The sequence below is a fragment of the Drosophila eugracilis genome, unplaced genomic scaffold (assembly GCF_018153835.1).
Source record: "Drosophila eugracilis isolate 14026-0451.02 unplaced genomic scaffold, ASM1815383v1 contig_367, whole genome shotgun sequence".
NCBI lineage: Eukaryota > Metazoa > Arthropoda > Insecta > Diptera > Drosophilidae > Drosophila > Drosophila eugracilis.
In genome coordinates, this window is record NW_024573224.1 from 4,660,477 (window position 1) to 4,684,719 (window position 24,243).

Here is a 24,243-nt window from a genome sequence, read left to right on the forward strand (position 1 = left end):
TGCACGCCGTGCTTACATTTGCATTAGCAATGAACGAAATTGTAAATTTAAATTACACGAATCGCTTAAAGAGTAGGATTCAAACTGGGTTGATTCAATCTGCGCTGACCTTAAAGTTTACGGTCCTTAACTTTTCATATGCTAATAGAGAATGGTCAAGGTTATATCAAAGTTTGTTTAAAATAAAACGTGTAAAGAGTTCACTGGCTTTAGGATTGACACACAAAGCAAGCCCTAATGCTTCCCAAACTGTATCTCACGCCTTGGCGTATGCAATACTTCTCATCAGCAATCCATTACAAATAAAACCAAAGTGTCTTCTTTGCTCGTTAGGTTTTTTTTTATTGAAAGATGTTTTATCAACACCCTTAAATTTATATGCTGATGTTAGTTTTTTTGTTGTTTTTTATTTCTTGTATATTGGTTGTACAGCTGGTTGTTGTTGCTGTTGTTTGTGGTGTTTGATGGTTACGATTTCACAATTTCAACTAGTTTAAGCTTAATCCTTCCGGTTAGTATTATATATCCTTCTTCTGTCTGTAATATTTGCACATTGCACTTCAAATCAATGTGTGATCAACAACGATATGCAGAACTTGCAACTTGAATAAAATATAATTAATAAACAACTTTGATAAATATGTGTGATTAATCATGGCTACAACATTTCAATATGTAAATATGTACTATGATAATGACAAAGTTTTTCTTGTTACTACCTATCCCATTTGGATAGACGATCATAAATAGATTGAAAAAAAGAATCGAGTAACAAGCAATGTGCCCCTGCACTTTTTGTCGGCCAGTGGACACTAAGGTCCCACGAAATATATATTTTATTTTCTGGTATTCTTCAACAATGGGTAGTTTTTCAATAGTGTATATATAAATATATATGGTTAATTGAGTGTTTGGGGGCTTTTTAGGGTTTATTGTAATGTGTTGGTTTATTTGCGTCATTGGTTTCACTTATACTTATCAATCATAAATATAAAGTTTAATAATAATAATAATGGTAAAACATCGATTTTCATAGAGGATCTTTTATAAAACATTAAAAAAATTCCATAAAACTTTGTGCGATTTCAATGATTCAAGACTTTAGACATTTTGTTCTTGTTTGATAGTGGTTGCTCTTGTTTTCACTATTAAAATGTGTTGGTTTGTAGTTAACGATTTACGAAATATTTACTTGTTAACATTGAAATCTTTGATAATCATAATAATAATAGAATATAAATTTCATAACTTCAACAATAATATGTTTGTATGCTTAAAATTAAAGATAAAATTGCTTCTCCATCGAACATAATCCTTGATTTCTTCTGCACTCATCATTTTTAGTTGTTCTTTAACATATTAATTATTTTGCAAAAATGTGACGTACTACATATATATAACATCTTTTTGAAATTGTAATCCTTCATATTCCTTTTTTTTGTATTTTTTAATGCTTGCTTTGCTTAGCTCTCGAAACTAAGATAAAAATAAACAAATCTGCCAAACATTTCTAGCAAACTGCTTTGTAGTTAATTTTTATGTAGTTGCATGAAGGTCCGTCGTCCAAGTGCCTTAGTAAGCGTGGTTGGCCACGAACAGGGATCCAGATCCGGCACCAGCGCTTCCGGCAACGTACTTGCCCTGAGCGGCATCACCGTTAGCCTGCGGGAGGGGTAAAGGAAAATTTGGTGGAAAATTGTTAATTACATTCGGAAAAATATCCAGGAAAATATTACTTCTAATTACGTACACTTGGTCTTAATTATTACTTAGTTATTACTTGGCGGGCCGCAGCAGAAAAGTTTTTCGGCCAGCTTGAAAAGTTTTTTGCACTGATTTTTGCTCCTCACGAAAAACTTTTTCCAGCCACCTGCGGCAATTTTACAGAAACTTTTTACGCATCCAAGCGGAGCAATACATGTTACGTACAGCAAAAAGTTTGGGAAAATTTAATTTTACAAGTTCTTTTGCAGGAAAATTATGATTCGATTACATATAACAGCGATGGGAATCGGGAGCAGAACAGGTGGAAAGTTGACCATATTTTTCATTGGATGGGCGTTTTTGTTTTCCATATAATTTTATCTTAACTGTCAGATACAGGCATTCAAAGCTTTAACTTTTACTAATAAACAATAGAAAGCTTTGCAAGGGCCTTTCAGAAACTTTTGTTATAAATAAATTTAAAGTTAAAGTTATTGCAAAACATCAAGGTAAACTTTGGCCATCAAAAAATTATAAATAATTTGCCTAAGGAAAACTTAAAATAAATAAAATTAACTTATATCTCTTATTGAACCTAAATTTAAGGGAAAAATCATGAAACTATATAAGCTAAAACAAATTAAAAACAACGTTTAAAATTAAGGTATCAAAAAAAGACGTACAATTTATTTTTGTTTGTCAGTATAAATTTCAACTTTTCAGCTTAAAAGTTTTTATATAAAATCTAGTCAGTTTATGTGGTATAGTTTATATATGATAGGCTAAAAGGAATATATTTGCAGTTCCGTTGTTGGAGGAATGTAAATGCCGCCAGTCTCAGTCCAGCTTTGGGCCTTGATCAGTATCTCTAGCGTGATTAGCTGGATTTAGCTTCGGCTTGGGATATAGCATCGCTCGATTCTGACTCGGGATTAGTGCGTGGCATTAAAGACTTAGTACTTGTGCTGGGCGACAAAGAGGTTGGCATTGCCGGCAAAGGACGGGATCGAGCCAGCCACATATTTGCCCTGGCAGGCCAGGGAATTGGCCTGTGGAAGCGGGAAGGAGAGCGGGATTTTGGTTGGGATTAATCAGATTTAGGGCTTTTAAGGATTAGGTTTCGGTTTAGAGCAAGCAAAGTATGAGTGATATGAGTATGCGGCATGTCAAAAGCTATACTTGATGGCTTGTTAAGTTTTTAATTTACCAAATTTAAGCTCTTTTTTCACCATTAAAGATCAGTAAATCTTGATTTTAGTTCAGTATTTATGATCATCCACATGCAAAGTATCTTTACCAGCGAAACCCTGGACAGATCCAGCTTCATAATTACCACAAGCCGCTTCACCATTAGCCTAATGTTGAGGGATATGTTAGATTATGAATGATGGGATAATGGGTTATTATAGGTTTAATGGAAAGCAAACAGATAGAAAATTAAAGGTATTATAATAGTTCTGTATGGTAGGAATAAGAATGCTTTAAGCTGAATGAAACTCTCATGAATATTATGTCACAAGTGGAAAATTAGTAAGAGTTCGATAAGCAGTTAATGAATTAAAGAAGATTGTAAAAAGATTAGAAGTCAAATTCTTAAGAATTTCTAAAAGATTAAGCATTGATAATGCAAATGATAGATTAGTTAAGATAAGGAACGAATTCTGTAAAAATAATATTTTTGGATTAGGAATCGGAAATGGGATATACGGATGGGATAGCAATTTATATAGGCGTTACAAAATTCCTTAAACCGATTAAATCTGGCAGTACATTCTTCCAAAGTTAAGTGCTTTCACCTCTTACATACTAACTATTCCCAATAATATAAAGACGAAACTATCTGAAGACTCACCTTGGCGCGCTTCAGGAGCTCTCCCTGGCCGGCGGCGATGTTCTCCTTCTTGCCAGCCCAGGCGCGCAGGACGGAAGCCTGCAGGGCACGACCGTACGAGAAGGTCAGGGCCCATGGGCGGACCAGAGGAACGTTGTTGATGGCGCTCAGGTTGACGGTGGCCTCCTCCTCGGACTGACCTCCAGACAGGAAGGTCACACCTGCGCAAAGAAGTCGATTAGATGGATTTCTTATGTAAGGATATGTCGGAAAATCAATTCCCAGATTCAAGAGGTAAAAATCCGTTTTTTAACCCAGATTAGGGATCAGGACTCACCGGTAACGGCGGCGGGAACTGTGCGGCGCAGAGCCGTCACGGTGGCCAGAGCGATCTCCTCAGGGGTGTTCTTCTTGGCCGACTGTCCGGCGGTGACCATGTTGGGTTTCAGCAGAGTACCCTCTAGGTAGACGTGGTGGTCGCTCAGGGCCTTGTAGACGGCGGCCAGGACGGTCTCGGTGACCTTCTGGGCACGGTCCAGATCGTGATCGCCATCGGGCAGAACCTCGGGCTCCACAATTGGAACGATGCGCTGCGACTGGCAGATGGAGGCGTAGCGGGCCAAAACGTTGGCGTTCTCCAGAATGGACTGGTAAGATGGGGTGTTCTTGCCGATCTTCAGAACGCAACGCCACTTAGCGAAGTCGCATCCGTCCTTCTTGTACTGGGCGCAACGGGCGGCCAGATCATCCAGACCCTGGGTGGTGACCTCATCCTCGGAGCCGAACAGTGGGACCACACCCTTGTCGACCTTGATGCCCAGAATGATGCCCTTCTTCTTCAGGATATCGGCGAAGGGGGTGCCATCGTCGGCCTTCTGGTAGAGGGTCTCGTGGAACAGGATCACTCCGGAGATGTTCTCGGCCAGCTTGGGGTCAGTGCTGAACAACAGCTGACGGTAGGCACGGCGGTTGTCCTCGGTGTTCTCAACGCCGATGTCCTGCAGACGCTTGCCCATGGTTGGGCCGGACTCATCGGCGGCGAGGATTCCCTTGCCGGGGGCGACGATGCGCTGGGCGATGCCCCTCAGCTCATCCTGCAGCTCCTTGCTGGGGTAGTTGAAGTAGGTGGTCATTTTTGAGATTCGAGTGTTGTTCTGCAGCACGGGAATCGATTTTCGACGAGATTTAGTTCCAATGGAAAATGTGAATTTTTTTGATGCATTTTTGATGGAAGAATAAGAAGGTTGAACATTTTTTATTAGAAATTTAGTTAACGGTTTCGAAAACGGTTCCCGAAATAGCAATGCATTACTTAAACGCAGAATTTTGAATTTTTTAAGGGGAAACTAAACTAAACGAAAAATTTGACAAGGATTTTGGAATATGATCTAAACAGTATAAAAACACAATGCCGGATAAGGCAAGGGTGTGTGTATAGAAAATATCTGTTAATGAAGCAGCTATCAGTCAGTTTTATCAAAAAAAAAAAAGTTGTTGGGGTAATTACACTAAAAAAAGAGAAACTGCTTAGTTATATTGATTTCATTTGATCAAAGACCTTCTTGAACATAAGTATAAAATTTAAAATATTCTTGAACCCTATATAGTTTTTTGTATTTCATGGCGGTGCAATATTATATCATCATATTTTCAGTGTCAGGTCAATGTCACTGATATTTTTTTTATTTATAAAATTTTTTCCATTGAAAATAATATATTCTTTGCTTGTTAGTGTTATTCACAGCTGATTTGATAGCAAAGAGCGAGTAATTGAACGAGTTCAAAGGCGCATGCACCGAGAACGTGGTATTTCTCTATATTTCTCTATATCTATCGCTCTTGCTCTCTCTCTCATTTTTTCGGTGTCTCTCCGTCTCTCAGCAATTACACACAAAATGTTGATATTTCCTATAGTTATTTTTTATTTGTTCTCATAACTTTGTTAAATTTGTGAACGTTAATTTCTTTTAAAAATATTATAAAAATATCACACTGCACTGTTTTTAGTTAGGAACTGTTAATTATTATTGCTTATATAGCCTCCTGTTTACTCCAACTATTTGCAAAAACCGAATAAGTAATTAAACCTTAGAGCACACAGTGAAAAAGTGAACCAACCTCGACGATGAATTTTTAGTAACTGAACAAAGTCACGGAAACCTCGGGAATAATTCCCTCTGATGTAATCAAAGTCATGGAGTCTTCCCTCTCTTTCTCACTACATAGCTCGCTCTCTTTCCCACCCGCATAATGCGTGACGTGGAAACTTTCACTTTTATTAACGCTGCAGCAGCGCTGCTGGCAGTGACGCCAACGCAGGGCGCATGAGTTTCAGCTTGACATTGAACAAGGTCAAGCAACAATGTTGCAATTGAGTTTTGGCAACAAATGTTGCCAAGCGAAATGTGTTGCTTACGAAATTCGAATAGAAATTGTTGAAAACCGAAAGTCGTGTGGCGCGTGTGAGAGGAGTGATAAAGATGGGGATAACTAGTGTGAAAGGGATGGATGAGTATCTAGCAATATGTAGATACAGATACGAAATATTCTGCGATGACTAAAAACTCAGGTTTTTTTTACTTGTTTGACATTGACAGTGAGCCAAGGACTGGAATCGCATAAATGTCAGACTATATAGATTAGACAGGCACTACTTTATCAAAAAATGTTGTTTACCACATCGCCTATAGTTCCCACGCCATATATTAGACACTTTTCATACACGTGCACACCTTGAGATTAAGATTTGATAGATATTCTTATGACCTGACATATACTTGGAAAATTACTACATTTTTTGAGACTATGTAAAGGAAATATGTTTCTTTTTTATAATATCATTGAACTATGTTAGGGTATTATGTGATAGATCATTCAATTTTCAAAAATTTGAAATTTTACTATTTTCTTTTACATCTTCACAGATATATTTTTTCAAAATATGCATTTTGTATAAAATTTCACATAAGACAATAGTTACACTTTTTCAGAACGCCACCCAATTACTTGACATACACTAAATATACACTTTTTATCTATAGAATGATTTATCTATATCTAGTTGGTATTCACTGAAAAGACAACACCCACCTACACTTGCCGGCAATCAATCGAAGACTAAAGAGTTTCGGAAACTAGACGAAATATATACGATGTAGAAAATATAAGAAGAAAAAAGAAAAGCAAAACAGGCAACGCATGACAACAAAAAACAATCAAAATATATTTAAGTTGCTATCAAGAAACCGTGTATAAAAATAAAACCGACACATGTGTGCCTATATGTACGTTTTTGTGTATGTATGTATTTGTACAAAAAACAAGCTGATAAAAAGTGAAGCAACAAAAAAGTGTCATGGAATATTGTAGAAGTTGCTCCGGAAAGATGAACAAACAAGTTCAACTTGTGGCCGCATTTGTATATATTATCAGAGGAAATTTTGAATCGAAAACGACTGAAAAAACGAGCCCCTTCTGACGGTTCCAAAGGTTTTTGTGCATTATCATAACGAGATTCTAGGTCCGGCCTCCTAGATCGCAGACAGTGGGTCAAAAGAACATCTACCAGGGCTGATAGTACTACTACTGATGTAATAACTAGGAAATTGACGTCAAGCGATTAATAGTCAACTTGGGTGGTAAATAATCGAAATAAATACAAAAACAAATTCATTTTGAAGGCAGGAACTTCTGACTGAGCACGTACTCTTTTTCCTATCTAAATGCCCTTTCTATGTGACCCCAATAACTTTGCTTGGTGGGTGTCTGCTAACTGGGCTATAAATACAAGTTATTACTCTGAAGAATCTTATCTAGTTTTTCGATCGATTCTCCTATACAATACTATTATGGAGTATTTATTTTAATCATATAGATTATAAATATTTGTAGTGAAGCCGTTTTAACAATAATCATTGTTAGTCCGTCATAGTAAAGTATACAAAAGATGTTTTAAATGTATAAAGTCTAAATATAGATTTTTGTTTATAAACCTAAAAAGGTAGCTCCTGTTGACCTTCAGCAGAAGTCCTTGCCCCTCCAGAACTTGTTTTTGTGTATGTAGGCACCAACCAAAACAACCCCTAAACTTGTGCCTCTCTCTGTTCTCAGTGAATGTGTATTCATTTCCTTCCTATACTGAATTTTATCACATCTCCCATTCATTCATTGAACGGTAAATGAAAAGTGCAATGAATAAAGTGGCCCAATGAAATAACAATAAAAGACGTCAACAAATCGTGGGATTTACGATGACGTAGGCTAATTAAAGAGCACATAAAAATGTGCGAGAAAGATACGAAAATGTATGTATTTCCCGATGAAAAGTACATGCATTTAACATTTGCGGCAACTATTTATAAAGAAAAATCGCAGCGGCAGCTACAAATTGCTGTTGAAACTTTGCCAACAAGCAAATGAACTCAATTGGAAGAGCGAGATAAAAAAACTGTAAGAGAGCCGGTTGAGCCGGTAGAGAAAAACTACTTTCGAGAGCTAAAAGTCACCCGATAAGGTTTCTTATCGTCTGCAGTTCCCGTTTTCCCCCACTCTTTTTCCCCCGGTGCATAGGTCAACAACACACTCAAGGTTCTAGAACTTGTCGTAAAACTTTAGAGCACGAGGAAATATAATCAAATTACATAGAAACTAAGCACTCACTAACACCTCTTTACATTCTGTTTTATTTTGTAAATTTGGATTACGAAACAAACGAAAAAAATGGTAACGATTACGCGACTTTTCAATTGCACTGCAAACTCTCATATATATCTATATTATTTTTTAGTGGATTTTATATTTACTCTATCACGCCCACTATTCACCGCCCACTCACCGAACTGGAAACTGAATCAGGGATGTGGTGATTAGCTGCTGGCTACTGGCTGGGTCCGCTGCTGCTGCTGCACTGGAGGAGAGCGGTTAACGCTTTTATTTTCGGTTCGAAATCGGTGCTGCTGCCGCCTCTGCTGCTGGCTCTGCTACCGCTGCCGACTGCGACGTCAACGTGAAATTCCAAAGCGAAATAAGCGAGACATCGTGAGCGAGACCCCAAAAGGTTGTTTAGAGGTCGTCGCCGCCGGTGTTGGGCAACCGACTGAGCCAAGCGCTAAAAATTCCCAGATCCCCAAACACCAGGCATCCAAAATAAAGCTCTGCGTGGGAGCTTTTAGTGGGTGAGGCAACCTTTGAATGAGATGATAAAACTAGCTAAAAGTTAATGGTTAGCTTTGAACTGCTTTAGCTTTTAGTTTGGCGGTCTGAAATTTAAAATAATTATTAGGAAGCAAAGGTATATATGTATTTAAAAGGCATTATTATTATACTTTTGATAAAGATTATGTTTCGACTTTAAGATATTTTTAAAAATATTTTTCTGGGGATTGAAATGGAATGTTATGAAATATAGTCTTTGATGTTTGAATCTGGTTAATAAATCACAATTATATGTTCTAAGTTCTAAGATTATTGAACTGTTATTTTAGTTTTATTTCTATTAAATACAACAAGGTGAATGATGTTCAAACTTTTTCATCAGCATGTGATGTATTTGAAGAATGAAAGATATACTCAAATTTCAATTAAAACAGAGAGTTCTCTTAACAAAATATATTATTAAATTAGCCTGTCAACAACATGTCCTTGCTTTTTTAAAGGATTAACTAGTTTAAAGTGAAGAAGAATAATTAATTTGGTATATTTCTTCCGTAATTACTAGCGACCTGCTTAAGTTGGAGCGGTCAATGCATTTTCCGTGACCATCAGCATCAGGCGCCCCAAAAAGGAGCCCCACAAAAACGAGGGGTGGCAGAAGCAGCAGCTAGGATAAGCGACTTTCACGCCATGCCTGACCTCCTGCAATGTTAAAGGACTCAACCCCCTGGCACTCGAAACAGCTGATTTTGGAGAGGATACTTAGAGAAAATATCCCCTTATTTTGTGCTATAAGATTCTATTGAGTTGAAGAGAAAGAGCTGCTCTTTAAAAGGAAACCTCATTGGCATAGTTTTATGAATGAAAAGTATAGCGAATAAACAGAAATTATCCTTAAAATAATATAGTTTTTAGTTTGGAAATCATATAACACAAAGTTTTATAAGTTAAAATAGTTAAAATGGAAGGTATAAAACGATAACTACTCTTACCTAATAAAGCAACCTTATCCAAAGCGCTCTTCGTTGTCCTTGCTCTCGGCGACTCGTGGCTTCGTCCTTTTTCGCTTCTCGTGCCTGCCTCACTCGCTTCCCAGTTTCGTTTTGGGGATTCTGGTTCAGTTTTCAGTTCGAATTCGTGCGTCGGCCGGTCGAGTTGTGTGCCAAACGCTCGGCACCTGTCGCCCAACACGTGTTGCGTTCCACTTGTGCTGCGCGTCTCCTTCGCACACCCGCTAGCACCGTACACCGCGGCGTATACGTTACGTTACGTATTGTGGTGCAGCCAAAGCGAAATAATATTTAATTATTATAGTTATGTGAGCCGAGAGTGGAGTGCTTTAGAGCTAGAATTTCAAGCACAAGCAGTGATTTAACTCATATTAAATTATAGAAAAAAATAAAGAAAACGAAAGTGAACTTGTGGCCCATAAGCATGATAAATTGTTTGCCCAGTTTTGGTAAGAAACTTATTAGGAAGAAATTATTAATAGTATTAAGTTATATATGGGATAGAGAGAAATGGATTTTTAATTGTATTTTTCACTTAAGAGAGAAAGGCATTAAAGACAATATGAATATTTTGTTCCCGTTTTGTTTAATCCGTCTATTTTATATAATAAATAGTTTTAACTTTAAAGCCTTTTATTGTATTTATTCATTCTATGGTTAAACAAAATTGCCAAATAGGAAAATATCAAAACTATTTGTATAAGATGTCAAAGAAAAGGAAGTAAAAATGCTGAAAATTATGTAAAAGTTACTCATAACTAAAGTTAATAATATTCTTTTTAAAGCTCGTTTGTACTAGCATAATTTTCTAGCTCATGCCTAAGATCCTTTAAGCTTTAAATAAAAAGTACCCGAAAAAAAAACCTACAGAATGTGTGCAACAAAGAATGCAAACTAGTTTTTCCGAGTTTCGCTGGGTATTCAGTGTACATACGAATATGGGTTTCATATGCAGATTTCTGCCGCCAGAGTCATAATATTGAGCAATTGATGAGAGCGCGTTTAGCTTGGCTTTGTGGCATTTGGCTCATTAATATGCGGCAGGCAACACAAAACACACCCTCTTGCCACCCCCTACATACCCACACACACCCTTTAAACACACACATACAATTGAAGAAAACTCTCCTTCCATAAACTTGTGTCTGTGTTTTGTCTCGTCCTCATCTGCATTTGCCCGAAATGAGAATGAGAATGAGTATCCTATAACCGACTGAGCAGCATCCTGGCTGCTGATGATAATGTTGATTCCTGCCTTCCGCAACAATTTGCTTTGAACTTTATCCGCCCCCTCTTTGGCCACGCCCCTGGAGCTAACCGAAATCCCAAAATGTAACCCAAACTCCGGCTCACATTTCTATAGCTTTTGTTGTGGCATTTATAAATGCTTGTTACCTTTTTCTCGTCTCATTTTTAGTCTTGGCCGAAACAAAGTGTTTATGGTCTCTGGCAGTTTGAGTTTTGTGGCTTGGATTAGGAATCTATCTTAAAATGGCACAAATTGTGTTTGCCGAGGATATGTCAGTCTAGATTGGCCAAGCTATTTTGAGAAGGACTTCAATTAAGTAGAGAACGTTCTCCTATTGAAGGAATTTCAAGTGATATATGGTGAGGAATTCAAGGCATGGCAAATTAATTACTTTTTACTCGACTTGCAAAGATTTTCGATTGGAAAATTGTGGTAAAAATATTCAAAGCAAAAGGTTCACAAAATGCAATTTGTATTTTTAGTCTAGAAAAGTTAAAATTATTGCTTGCCTTTACCCCTTTTGCTATAATATAGAAAAATATATATTTAAATTGCAGTTCATTGCCAAATTCTGTTTGTCCTGTAGGAAAATCTCTCTTTAATTTCCTGGTCTACTGCCCATTATTTGTACATCTGTTGGGCGGATCGTTTGCTGATTACTTGTGGCATTCCGCAACATATGTCGTTTTATTTTGGGTCAGAACTTTTATTCATGGCTTCATTTGATTCTTACGCGTGCAATTGCCCTCAACTCGAGCATAAATTATGCATACAAAAAAAGAAAAGAGAAATAATAACAATAAAAGAGAGACCTGAAAGCGAAGGTCGAGGCAAATCAAACAAAATGGAAAGAAACATGAAAATGTTGTAAAATAATTTCAATTCATTCTAAGGCCATTTCGGATGCCTCTGGGCCGGTTGTCATTCCGTTGGAATTTGTGCGGTCGCTGCTGTTTGTTGTTGCCGCTCTTCCGGTCCTCGAAAAATGAAAAAAAAACCCATTGAATTTTCTGTGTTCGGTTTGGCTTGTTTACGGACCAACCAGAATGAGAACAAGCAGAATATAGCGAAACACACATAGAACATCCTTGTTAAAGTTTGATTTGCTTCCTTTTGTATTTCTAATTTCATTTTATTTCGCCACATGAGTCCCATTCTGCCTGCGAGCGACCATGCTATTAATTTATGCAAATATATATTGCGAAAAAGTTTCTGTTCGGTGAAAATTTTAGCAGAGTGGTATTAGAATGTTTCCAACTGTTTTGGAGGAAAATAATGTGAAAAATGAATAATAATTCTTTTTAAATAGATAAATTGCATATAATGCGTCACCATTTGATAGTCATTCTACTATTTAAATATTCATAGCTTTAAATTAATTTGCTCTAAATTTGTATAGAACTCGCAGTTGAATTTCCTTATTTAGTATTTTAATTTTATACAAATGAAAACCTTTATTTATTTTGATTGAATAAAATTATAGTCTAGGCTTAAGTACTTTTTAAGATACAAGTTCCTAAAAATTAAAAAACGAGTAATCCCTTGTTGTACAGGTGGGTGGTTGGCAGTAATTTTCTTGCTCAAAGTTCTGGAAAATAATCTTCCAGGACTTAATTTGGCTTTTACCCCTCCTCTTCCTAAAGAGCTTTGTCTGGCCATGTGATCAGCAGCTATTACGGGGACTTCTAATGATACGTTTTATTATCCTTGTAAAATTGAATAAGCATAAACCAGGGGAAATTCCCGTATGGCCTCGAGCAACTTGAGCATTATGGTTGGGAAACCTTATCATGCCGGGACTATGCTGGCATTCCCGCCGAGCTTACAAATCCTCCCAAGACCCCCTTGAAAAAAAAACACCACCCAATTCACGAAAGAAGGGAAAATTTCTCCAATGGGTGGTGATGGGTGTTATTCGCTTTTCGCATTGACTGTTTGCTACAATTCGCTAGTGAATGGAATTTAGAGCTGAATGAAGAAGGGGACTTGGGGGGCTTGATTATAAATAACGTACAGTAAGCGCACATGAATGCATTTTGATTGTCTGCTGTAGTTTACGGCACGTTTCCTTTATTTTTTGCCGCTTCTGCTTCTGGAGTTCTGAAGGGAAAAAATGGAAATGAAAGACGACAAACTCGCCGTGCAATATCTGTGTGTGTGTGTATAGGACAAGGGGGGGCGTGGCAACTTCCTTAAATGGTGCACTAATGTAGAAAAGAAAAGCATTTTTATATTTATTTGCTTGCCACTTTGCATGGGAATTCCAACTGCAACGAGGACATCGCATTTCCTTACTGCAATTTTCCAACGCGCGCACTCCGGTTTCTTCACAGTCAGCGCCTCTCCCTCCCCCTATTTTCCTTATTTTTCCCATACTTCTTGTTCGTTTCGCTTCCTTTTCTTTCGTACATTCGTTACTATTTTTTTTTGAGGCCATACAAAATAATGTTTCATGTTGCAATAAATGTACGATTCAGTCCATATACCCCTCCTTCAGCTCCTCCTTCTGCTCCCTCTCCCTTATATGTCATTTCCCCCAGAACCCCTGTCGTTCGTTCGTTCCGGCATATCCCAACGCCCATGCATGCCACTCAACGAAAACTGAATGAAAAAACTGCATATATGAAATAAAAGGAGGCGCACACACATTGCTCATACGCAGCGTTGCACGCAGTTATCCTTGCGCCCATTTTGTCCTCCGTCTGCAATTGTATGCCGCTCACTTTTGAACAGCAAGGAATACAATTTATTAACCCACCAGTCATATTTAATATCCTTCAATAGGGCTTAAATTACACCCCACCTGATTTTGCCGAGTTGTGTTTTAAATCCGATTTATTGATTTGGAAGGATGTTGTTTTTGTAAAATAGAAAAGCATATTAAGCAGATTTAGTGGCATTTAATCACTTCCTTTTGATCTTTTTTAAGCCGTTAAAGTAGTTCAAAGTATAATACGATTGATTTTTGAAATAAGCCAAAACTTTTCATTTTGTCTTTAAAAAATTAAATTTATATTTTCTCAATTTATAATTATTAAATCGTTCATTTCCGTTTATATAATATTAAATGCACTTTTAAGTGATCCCAGGATTACATCACATTTTCCTTGCGGTTTTCATTTGGCTTTTCCCCAGCTGATGTAAGCAGGACCTCTTCAATTTAATTAAATATCCCATGTTGTGGCTCTTAATTTCGGTTTGCCTGCCTCTTGTTTTTGAGGCATCAATGTTTAATGAAGCGCCAAACGTTTTCGATTTCACAGAGCCGACTTTTGTTTGTCGTCCTTCGTCGTCCTTTGCTTCCTGTTAACCCAACTGGGTCTAATTTGGCTTCCTCAACTCTGTTGTTGTATTAATAATTCGTGCGTTGCGTTTCAGTCACGTTTTGCATGTCGGAAAATATTCGTGGCGCGTTGCCCTTGTCAATGTTGTCATTTCCTGCTCATGGTTGACTCTGTTGATTTTTGCATAATTTCTGTTTGGCCAGATAGCTTAAACAGCACACTGCCATAGCAAAAAAAAATATACATACTCGCAGAGTAAAAGGGAAAATCGAACCCCAAGGAAACCGAATCCATAATCAGTTGCAGAAAAGTGGAAGAAAAGTAGAAGCAGATAAGATATCGCCCCAGTTCTCTATAGTAAGAATGTTTTCATTTTGTTCGCAGGCATCAGAGCATGAAAATCAACATGCGAATGCCACTGGCCCCTCCTTTTGAATTCCACTTTTATTTCTTTGTGACCTGGCATGCAGGGTGCAGGGTGCACACCAACAGTTGGCACATGAAAATGAAAATATAAGGGGACAAATAAAAATGGGAAAATACAAAATAGAAGTAAGTGTTAACATAATCACAAGAAAAATAAAATGTTTGGTTTATACAGACTACCAAAAGGGGATTTAGAAAGCTTAGTTTATAGAACTCTACTTTGCTTACATTAAAGGAAATATGCAAAATATATATATTCAGAATTTAAGTAGAAAATTTGCTTGGAAAGAGTTTATATATATTTAATACTATTAAATACGTTCTTGAGTTTTTAAGTTAACATTTCTCATATTGCATCACCTCCGTAAATATTTTTGTTATTTGGTTATTTCCTGGCTGAAAAGGGCATCACAAATTAGTTTTGTTGACAAAATGAAAACCTGTGGGACATTGCCAAGTTGGTCAGGATTTCCATTTTGCTCAGCTTACCATTTCATTTTGGCCATTACATTGCTCGACTTCGTGGCCGACTTTTGCAATGAAAACTATTAAAGTACTTTAGCTTAGTTTCCCTGTTTTGAGGCAAAACTTTAATTTCACTTTCTGGAACAACGAATATATATGTATAAATATTTACCCACTTGGCCCGTTTTTGCCAAACCAAACAGGGCTTCAATTTCTTGGGGAAATATTTAAAAGTTCGCTTTCTCGATTTTCCCCCGGCTTCTTCGCTTAGTTTTCTGCCACCTGCCAGGCTCAAGGCAAACTTTATGTCGTATGCGAACAAAAAAAGAACTACCAAAATAAAATCGTACGGATAAAGTATTTCTCTCCTGGAACTTTTCTACCGAACAGCAGGGGAAACTATTTAAATTTCCTATGATTTCTTTTTCGGGGTTCGGTGATATCCTGGCTAAAAAGGAAAAAAGGGAAAATGTAGAGGAGAGGAAACTTTCCTATAAATAATTTTGCATTTTTATTGTGCATTTTATGCATTTTGTGCGCGATTTCGATTTGAAGTTGGGCTCTGAAATAAATATGAAAAGTTTTATTTATGTTTGTGGGGTGGCAAAGCCAGGCAAAAAGGGGCGTGACGTGGCTTTGGGGCTCGGTTTGTGTTTGGGGTCAGGAGCCGGGGTTATTCGGTGGCACAGCCGTGGGCGTTATATTTATGACATTTGTTTGCCAACAACTTTCAATAGCTCAATCACGCCACCCGCACATGCAATAGGCTAAACCAATGCCCCGCCTCTGAGCCACCAGATATGGGGTGAAAGGTCTCCATCAGAAAGCAAACAAACAAGCCTTCATGTTTAAGATTGAGTTTGAAATTAATATTTTAGTAGTGTTACCAGCGCTCAAATAATTAAATGACTTTGAGTAACAAGTGTTTAGTTACAGTTAAAAAATATTCGATACTCATACTGTGAAATTTTCTCTCATTAAAATTAATTTTTTCTCATCTTCATTCTAGCTAGAAGGCGGAACATCATCAATGTGAGTGCTGTGGACTGTGTGCTCTTCCACTAGAGCTGCGTGCCGCTCGGGGGCAATGAAATCGCGGAAGCTGCCAAAGGGCTTCGTGCTTTGTGGCCTCAACTGTTTGACTTTCGTCTACTTCCCGCTCGTCCTGCCCATCCTGCGATGTTCGGCCGGTGCGGCATCGGCGGCGGGCGGCGGCGGTGGCTCAAAGACCGCCGACGACTTCGACTACCGGATGCAGCGGGTGCGGAATGTCCTGAAGGAAGTGCCCCTAATCGACGGGCACAACGATCTGCCGTGGAATATCCGCAAGTTCCTGAAGAACCAGCTAAAGGACTTTCACTTTGGCGGCGACCTGCGGGAATTGGCTCCGTGGTCGTCGAGTGCCTGGAGCCACACCGACCTGCGCCGCCTGAAAGAGGGCATGGTCTCAGCGCAGTTTTGGTCCGCTTACGCCCCCTGCTCATCACAGCATCTGGATGCAGTGCAGCTGACATTGGAACAGATCGACCTGATTCGTCGACTAGTCCAGCTATATCCGCATCACATGGCGCTGGTTACGACTGCGTCGGGTATCGAACAGACGCATCGAACTGGGAAAATTGCCAGTTTGATTGGCGTGGAGGGCGGTCATGCCATTGGAACCAGTTTGAGTGTCCTGCGAATGTTCTACCAACTGGGCGCCAGATATTTAACTCTCACTCACACCTGCAATACACCTTGGTAAGTATACATTTTATACTTTAAAAATCATAAGCCTCATTTACTTTTTAGGGCGGACTGCTGCAAAGTTGACGAACCTGGGAAGTACCCGCACATAGGCGGTCTTTCACAGTTCGGCAAGGTAAGAACACTCATCCACAAGCTAAACTTATGATATCCTTATGATACCTCTTCTTTATCATACAGCTGGTGGTCAGGGAGATGAACCGACTGGGCATGATTGTTGATCTGTCGCACGTCTCTGTGCCCACGATGCTGGATGCATTGGCCGCCTCGACGGCCCCGTTAATATTCTCGCACTCCTCGGCGCACGCCATCTGCAATAGCTCCCGCAACGTGCCCGATCATGTGCTGCAACGCATTGTGAGTCCATTATGGCGACATTAATCAGGGGGCACATTAATCCATTACTCCCCAAATTCCACATCCAATGCAGGCAATAAACGGCGGTCTGGTTATGGTGGCCTTTTATCCACATTTCGTCAGCTGCTCGGGACAGGCGACATTGCACGACGTTGTGGGTAGGTGGTTTTTGGCCCGCTGGGTTTTTTTGGTGGGTGAAGTGTGCACTATTAATCTTTAAACTTGTGCTTGTGCCTTCGCCCCTTTAGCGCATATCAACCACATAAGGGAGGTGGCCGGCATCGATCATGTTGGCATTGGAGCTGGCTACGACGGAGTCAACTTGTAAGTACAGCAACTTTTGGCCAGTGCTCCATCTTCAATTACATTTCATTTCATTTGTGCAAATTATGGTCTCTCTATTGCTATTTCTCTTTCATTCCTTCTCTCTCTCTCTCTCTTTCTGTTTCTCTTTTTCTTCGCTTTCCCCGCCTTGCTCTGCTTTCCACTTAAGAGTGCCCAAAGGACTGGAGGATGTGTCCAAATATCCGCATCTTTTTGCTGCCCTGCTCGAGTCTGATAAATGGTCGGAGGAGGATATTGCCAAGTTGGCTGGCAGGAATCTAATACGTGTATTCAAGAAAGTCGAAGCGGTGAGTCCACAGCAAAAAACACACAGAAATTGCTCACTTTTCTCTAGCATTTTTCTATTGTTCACCGTTCTGCCCCTGAAGGATGCTTAAATACCCTGACAAAGGGTATTGGGCTTTTCAGAAAAAAGAAGAACAATACAAGATGAAAAGATAGTTATGTCTGTTGTTCAGTTCTCGAGAGATTTAATAACAAAAGTCTTAATTGAAATGGCAAAGGAAATATTTGTTCAGATAAGAAGTCAGAAAAATTTCATAAAAATGTTTGATGAGACTCAAAAATATTTTTAGAGCTCCTAAAAGAGTCGACTTAGTCAGGAGTGCTTTAAAAGTCACCAGGGGTTTTATCGTTCGCGATATAAAATGCAAGTGCTATTTTTGGACACTCAAAGTATTGATCTGAATCCTCAAAGGATTTTTGAAGTGCACTTTGGAGAACGTTGCGAGAGTATTAAATATTTTCTCCAAACGTTATTATTTTTTGTGATATTTTTTCTTGGTATTAGGCGCGTACCTGACCGACTTAAAGCCGAAGCCAGTCTCCAGAACTAAACACACATTTCACAGCAAACAAACAAAGAACTTGGAAAAAGGACATTGGTATGGTGTCCTCTATGCCTGGCGCTCTCTCTCTCTTTTCCTCGGTTGTTATTGCAGTTGGAAAATTCCTTTCGCAAGGATAAAAGGAATAATGTGGCTTTGCAATGGAATTTGCACATACTTGGAATGGAAGACGGAGAGGAGAGGATAATGGGAAGCCAGCTGGAACACAGAGGACAGAAGCAGGACATTGGCTTGACGTCGAAAAGACGCAAGTTGTGAAATAATTTTAAAAGGATTTTCAAATGCTTATTCCGATATTTATACACGGGCCTGACCATCGCAACCGAAGCAACAGCTCCGTAGTCTGTAGTCTGTTTGTAGGATGCGGTCAGCTTGTTTGTCGTCTGCTCTCCGTTCGGATACAGCTTATAGTCCAGCGAATGGGATTGGGATTTGGTTTGGCTCGGGAATTTCTTTCACTGCCGCACGGCGAAGACCATGTCTGGGCACTCCAAGCTCAAGCAGCATTCAATTTAGATCAATACGGGATGGAAGCCCAGAAGCCCATCCTCTCGAGGAAGTTACTCCTCGGCATTGAACGGCACTCGAGCGGAGGCTAGTACCATTCAAAGGCTTGCAAGTGGGTTTGTTTTTCAGTCCAATGGTTGGATAGTTGGGTGCTTGGTCGGTTGGTTGCATGAATGGATAGTTGGATGTACGACTAAACGATGCAGACAGTACTCAAGTTTGCATATAAAAGAATGTGTGTTTACTGCTTTTGAAGGAATGTTCTTCAAATTAACTGATAGGCAGAGTAGAGTGGTAATTAAATGTTCAGAAATTTTATAAAATTCCTTAAGGTGTATTCAAAAATGAAGCTCTTATTGGTTAGTATGAGAAGGATTTGAAGTCAAAAAGAGCAAAGAAAACTGCAAAAAAAAGTAATTCTTACATTTCATAAATATCTATCTATGGTGATAAGTTACAGGATAAACCCATTTATTTGAAGATTATTCGGTGAGCTCTAAATCAAAATAGTTGAACCATTTCCCCTTTCATCCTAGAAGCTTCCGAGTTACTCCTCCTTTTGAGCCAATTTAAAGATTTAATAACAAAAATAAATCATACGCCCTCCTTAACGTTAAACGCTGTGCTCGTAGATCTTATTGCTTTTGCTGATTATAAAAACCTCCTCCAACTTCCACCCATTCACCGTCCCCACCATTTTGACCAAGTTGAGAAAGAGATGCCGCAGCATTTTTTAATTTAGCTCTTGTCTCTCGCTGACTGAGAGACGACCCGGCAAACTTTAATCATATTCTCGCGCCATCTCTGCAGTCCCTACATTGTAATTAGTTTTAGTTCAGGGCGTGTATATAATACATAGAAGTACTTAATGTCCGTTATTACAAGGGGCTCTTACCCCATCAGCAAAGCAATGGAAATGGTAACAACATAAAAATAAGGCCACAAAAGTATTGCCTACTTTGCAGCGACTGATTAAAATCGCAGGGCTTTTATTGCGCTTTGCACTCAGCAAACCAACCATATATATACGATATACTCTTTTTTACTGCTGTTTATTACATGGCCATAATGCTCATTAAGAATTGTATTTTAATACGTTTCTGTTTGTTTCTGTATTTTTTTTCGCTTCCCCCCTTTTTTTCAGCTGTTTGCGGTAAAAAGTAATTAAAAATGTTACCCAACGCCTTTTATCTTTGGCCAGAAAGCCCTGAAGCATTGGAAATTAAGCCGGGCCATATATATTCTTATCCCAATGACATTTGCTTTTGTTTTTGCATCAGGCCAAGTCCACAGTTCATTGAACCGAACTGGAAATCCCCCATTTCAATTTCTCGACTGGCGAAATAAAATGCGTTATAGCCTACTTATGGGCGTCGCCAAAAGCTTGGCTCGTAATGCAATTAAATAATAACGAAAAGCGGGTCAAATGTTCAATTATTAGAAGCTTAATGCTATTTTGGGTTGTGTGTACCCAGGGGACTAGGTCGGTCATGGCTGTGATAATTAAGCAAGTCATAGAAATTAGGCAAAAGGCCATTTTAATGATTGCCATCTCGCACAAACGCTCACAAGAACATGTATACCAACACGAACCAGCACATATACAATACCCTTTTAGGCTGGACACGCATTCAGTCAAAATTGAGAGCAGAGTGTTCTCTTAAACTCTTTCGCAGAAATTTCTGGAGATTTATAATGTCATTAAAGAAATTTCAGATTTTCATACTTACATTAGTTCATCATTTATATCGTAGAAATTAAGTATGAAAGGTAAAAAGTTTTCATATTTAAAATATATTATGAGCTTCTCTAATACCTTTTATTAAAGTAGGGCAAACTTTTGCAGTTTCCTCTATGCTGTTGAAGAACTAAACTTTAAAGTTCGTTATCACTTTTGAATGATTTTATATGTCAGCTTAAGTTTATGAACCTATAAAATTTAAAGTGCTTCAAAACTAAGGGCATATCTATGGTAGAATGAGAAAACTAGCAGTGGTCCGATCAGATTTAGCGAAAGTAACCGGTTCTGGGAACACATTTCCAAGGACATTAGGGACAACAAGGATGGCCGCAAATTTGTGGGCGTGGGAGGCGGCCAGTGGATCTGCTCCGAGAGCCATTGCCATAGCCATAGCCATAGCCCATGAACATGATAATTTTCTCGACGCCAGTTTTTATCTACACAAAAGCAGCATCGTCGGGGGCAAAGAAAAGCCAAGGATTTCAGAGCCCTTTCCAGAGGAAACCCACTCCCTCGCCCATTTGTGTTTGTGTAAATGTATCTTTTATTTTAGCCTTTTATATCTAATGCGAGAGCGAAGAACGGCATTTGGCACGACACATCGCCCAAGTGGCGGCAAGGAGGCTTTGTCTCTCATCTCTCAGATGGGCAAATGTCCCCGGCAAATGGCAGCAATTTGTGCGAGACAAATTCATTTAAATATCCTTTGCAGGCAGGCCTTGTGTGCACTGGAAAATAAAGTGATTTCAAATGGGGGTCAATCTGATCTTGTAATAAATAGGGGAGTAACGGAACTAAGTTTAAAGATGAGTACTTTTATAGCTGTGCATAGCAAAAAATAAGTATTATTCTAAGGTACATCAACACATGCATTAAATTTAGTCAAAATGTGTATGAATATTCCATTAGGAATAACATTCCAGGTATGACATTCCATTCAATTGACTAAGTCATAGGCATAATACTGTCAGTTTGAAGAGAAAAACTGGGATAACCAATTTTCCCATTTTCGATTTCGGGGTAACATCATCAAAATTTGTAAAAAATGTACTAAATTTCACATTTTAAACTGTGAAAACAGTTCGACTAGAAATTAGAAAACAATTTTAGAGAGGTATGATTTGCTAATCTCGGCCGATTATTGACTTAGTTATAGGAAAAATACTTTCATCTTGAAGGGGAATATTGAAAAACCCAAAATAAGCATTTCGATAAGGGGTAAACCATGGATAAAAAACTTCTTTTATTTTGTAATAATAACTACAATTTTAATTTAATTTGTATGCAATCATTTTAAGCGTAAAATAATAATCCTTAAATCTTACCATTTCCATAATCTTCCACTTTTGATGCTGTATTCTAGTTTTGGAAATTGTAAGTGCGTTGGCGCTGACCTTCTTACAATTGATTTGGCTTTGGGAACCTTTTTTGCTTTTGAAATGTGTTGCTTTGCTGTGGTGTGGGAATTCATTTTCCGCTTTGAGCTCTTCACTCAAACTGTAACTGTGAGCTGGGCTTTTCATTTCACTTTGAATGGGTAGGGGGTTCGTGGGGAGGGAAATCCAGCTCAAAGGCCGGAAGAGTCTAGCCAAAAGGCAAATGGCTCAAAGTTCCCACAGTTGATGTTGTTGTTGTTTTTCACTGCTTGTGTGAGTGGGTCATGCACACAAAGTGCAATGACTGAGCCAAAGCTGACGTTTTATTGTTGTTTGTGTGTGGCAGGGCGCACATAAAGCCTCATAAAAAAGTCGTAAATTCGATTGTTGTATGGCAAACAAAACCCAGGAAATGGGACCAGTCGACCTAGGCCTCACCCTCTTCCCTTAGCCACCCCCTCAAAAGGTGTTTGGTGTTGAAAACAAAACATTTTCTCTCATTTTATTTCGCTTTTTCCGACCCCCCTCTCTTTCCCTTTTTTTGTGTTTGTGGCATTAAATGTGCTTCAACTTTTGCCAGGAATAAGAGTGGCCTGTTTGGCATTCAGATTTCGGCCTCTCTTTAAGGATTCAGTGTGTCCTTGTGTGCGTGAAGAGTGTGTGCTTGTGTGTTTACGTGAGTTAGACAAGCGGAAGAGGTTTCTCTATGAGTATTTGACTCTTTGTATTCTTGTTTCCCGTGTTGGGTGACGGCCTTTCCCCAAACACTTAAAGAGAGTCATTTGCAGGAAATTTTAAAAATCATAGCAGATTTCAAAAACACTTAATTTGTTTGTAACATCAAGTGTTTTGGGAAGGAACACAATAAATATGATTTTTTAAAAGAAAAATGTGAAAAATATAAGTTACGAGTAAGATAGGTTAAAGATTAGGTGGGGAAAATAACTAGTTTCTCTTTTCACATTAAAATGTCAAAAATTTGTCATTAAGTTATATTCAGATTCTTATTTTTCCTTTAAATAGCTTAAATGATTTCTACAAAATCTGCTAGTAACGAAAATCATAAAGACTTCAATCTCAATCAGTACCCAAATAAATTTCTTGAAACCCATTTGGTAATTTTCACCAGAGTGTTTACCATAACTAACATCCAAGTCCAATTTTGTTGCCTAAGCGCCGCGGCGAAACTTGCGAACAATATTAATGCCATATGAAGAGAACACGAGAAGTTCCAAGAAATCATTTCTGCATTTGAAAATTCAAACACAAAACTTTGGCAATTACGCTAAATAACTTTTGTAAGTTGTGCCAGCTTGGCAATGGCGCAATGCAATCAATTTTCATCAATCAAATGCAGCTGTCGTCACTCCCACTCCCACACACATACACTTAAGTACCCACACATACGCATGCATAAATAATTGCTAATGGTATTTTAATCAAATGAATCGTACTTAATTCACTTTCAGGTGCGCGATCAGATGGAACTTCTGCGTGTGGCACCCATTGATCAGTCAATTCCAGCCGAAGACATTATGGGCCGATCCTATTGTCGTTATCAAGGACCAAGAACGTGATAATTTCTCCATTTGTAAAGTTCACTCATATGCATAGCGTTTTCATTCATCACAGCCCCGTGGCGAAAATGGCAAAAAATTATGTCAAGCGTACGTGTTGTAAAGTGAAACTTGTTTTAGGTTAATTGACAAAGTTTTCCCTCCTCTCTGCTGCTGGTGCTGATGCTAGCTGATGATGTTGTTGTTTTTGTTCTTATTCTTGTTGTTGCGTATTGTTTGTTTGTGTGTGTATGTGTATGTGAGGCATGATGCTGCACAAACAGAAACACACACACATATACATTCGGAAAAAAACGGCAACATTTTGCAATCGCTCAGAGCTGAGCAGCTGGCCAACTGCTGTTGCAGCACTGAGAAAAATGTAGGCAAGGAAAATTAAAATAATAATGAAACACTTTTTTAATTTACATTTAATTATTAAGTTGAGCCAATATTTTAAACTTTTATGAAAATCAAAACTTTATAATTAAATGAGAAGTGAAAGTCAAACTTCTATTTCCTAACAAATATTTATAAGATTTATGGAATTTATATTTAAGTTCCAAGATTTTAGTTAGCTTTCTAAGATTTTTTTAGAACTTGTTTTGCAACAGTTTCTTTGATTTATCTTCTTGACTTTTTTCTCA

At 38.4% G+C, this 24,243-nt stretch overlaps 2 protein-coding genes and 1 long non-coding RNA gene across 5 annotated transcripts; 2 read left to right on the forward strand and 1 right to left on the reverse strand.

Moving 5' to 3' along the window:
* Positions 1-322: 322 nt before the first annotated feature.
* LOC108113590 (fructose-bisphosphate aldolase) lies at positions 323-8,589 on the reverse strand. Of its 3 annotated transcripts, none has more exons than XM_017224237.2 (4): positions 8,370-8,589; positions 3,873-4,689; positions 3,557-3,756; positions 2,364-2,753 (listed from the first exon to the last, which is right to left on the reverse strand). In XM_017224237.2, the coding sequence occupies exons 2-4, from the start codon at positions 4,666-4,668 to the stop codon at positions 2,658-2,660; spliced, it is 1,092 nt and encodes a 363-aa protein (XP_017079726.1). In that variant the 5' UTR covers positions 4,669-4,689; positions 8,370-8,589; the 3' UTR covers positions 2,364-2,657. The 3 variants fall into 3 exon arrangements, with proteins under 3 accessions (XP_017079725.1, XP_017079726.1, XP_041674599.1); XM_041818665.1 differs by lacking the exon at positions 8,370-8,589 and adding an exon at positions 6,626-6,645; XM_017224236.2 differs by lacking the exons at positions 2,364-2,753; positions 8,370-8,589 and adding an exon at positions 323-1,662.
* Positions 6,747-8,513, forward strand: LOC108113591. Its single transcript, XR_001772714.2, has 2 exons — positions 6,747-8,257; positions 8,322-8,513. It is a non-coding gene; the product is annotated as an uncharacterized LOC108113591 (long non-coding RNA).
* A 1,230-nt stretch (positions 8,590-9,819) lies between the features above and the next one.
* On the forward strand, positions 9,820-24,165 carry LOC108113650 (dipeptidase 1). Its single transcript, XM_017224321.2, has 8 exons — positions 9,820-10,145; positions 16,130-16,860; positions 16,912-16,981; positions 17,047-17,223; positions 17,297-17,381; positions 17,472-17,547; positions 17,717-17,855; positions 23,510-24,165. The coding sequence occupies exons 2-8, from the start codon at positions 16,208-16,210 to the stop codon at positions 23,615-23,617; spliced, it is 1,308 nt and encodes a 435-aa protein (XP_017079810.1). The 5' UTR covers positions 9,820-10,145; positions 16,130-16,207; the 3' UTR covers positions 23,618-24,165.
* The last annotated feature ends 78 nt before the right edge of the window (positions 24,166-24,243 follow it).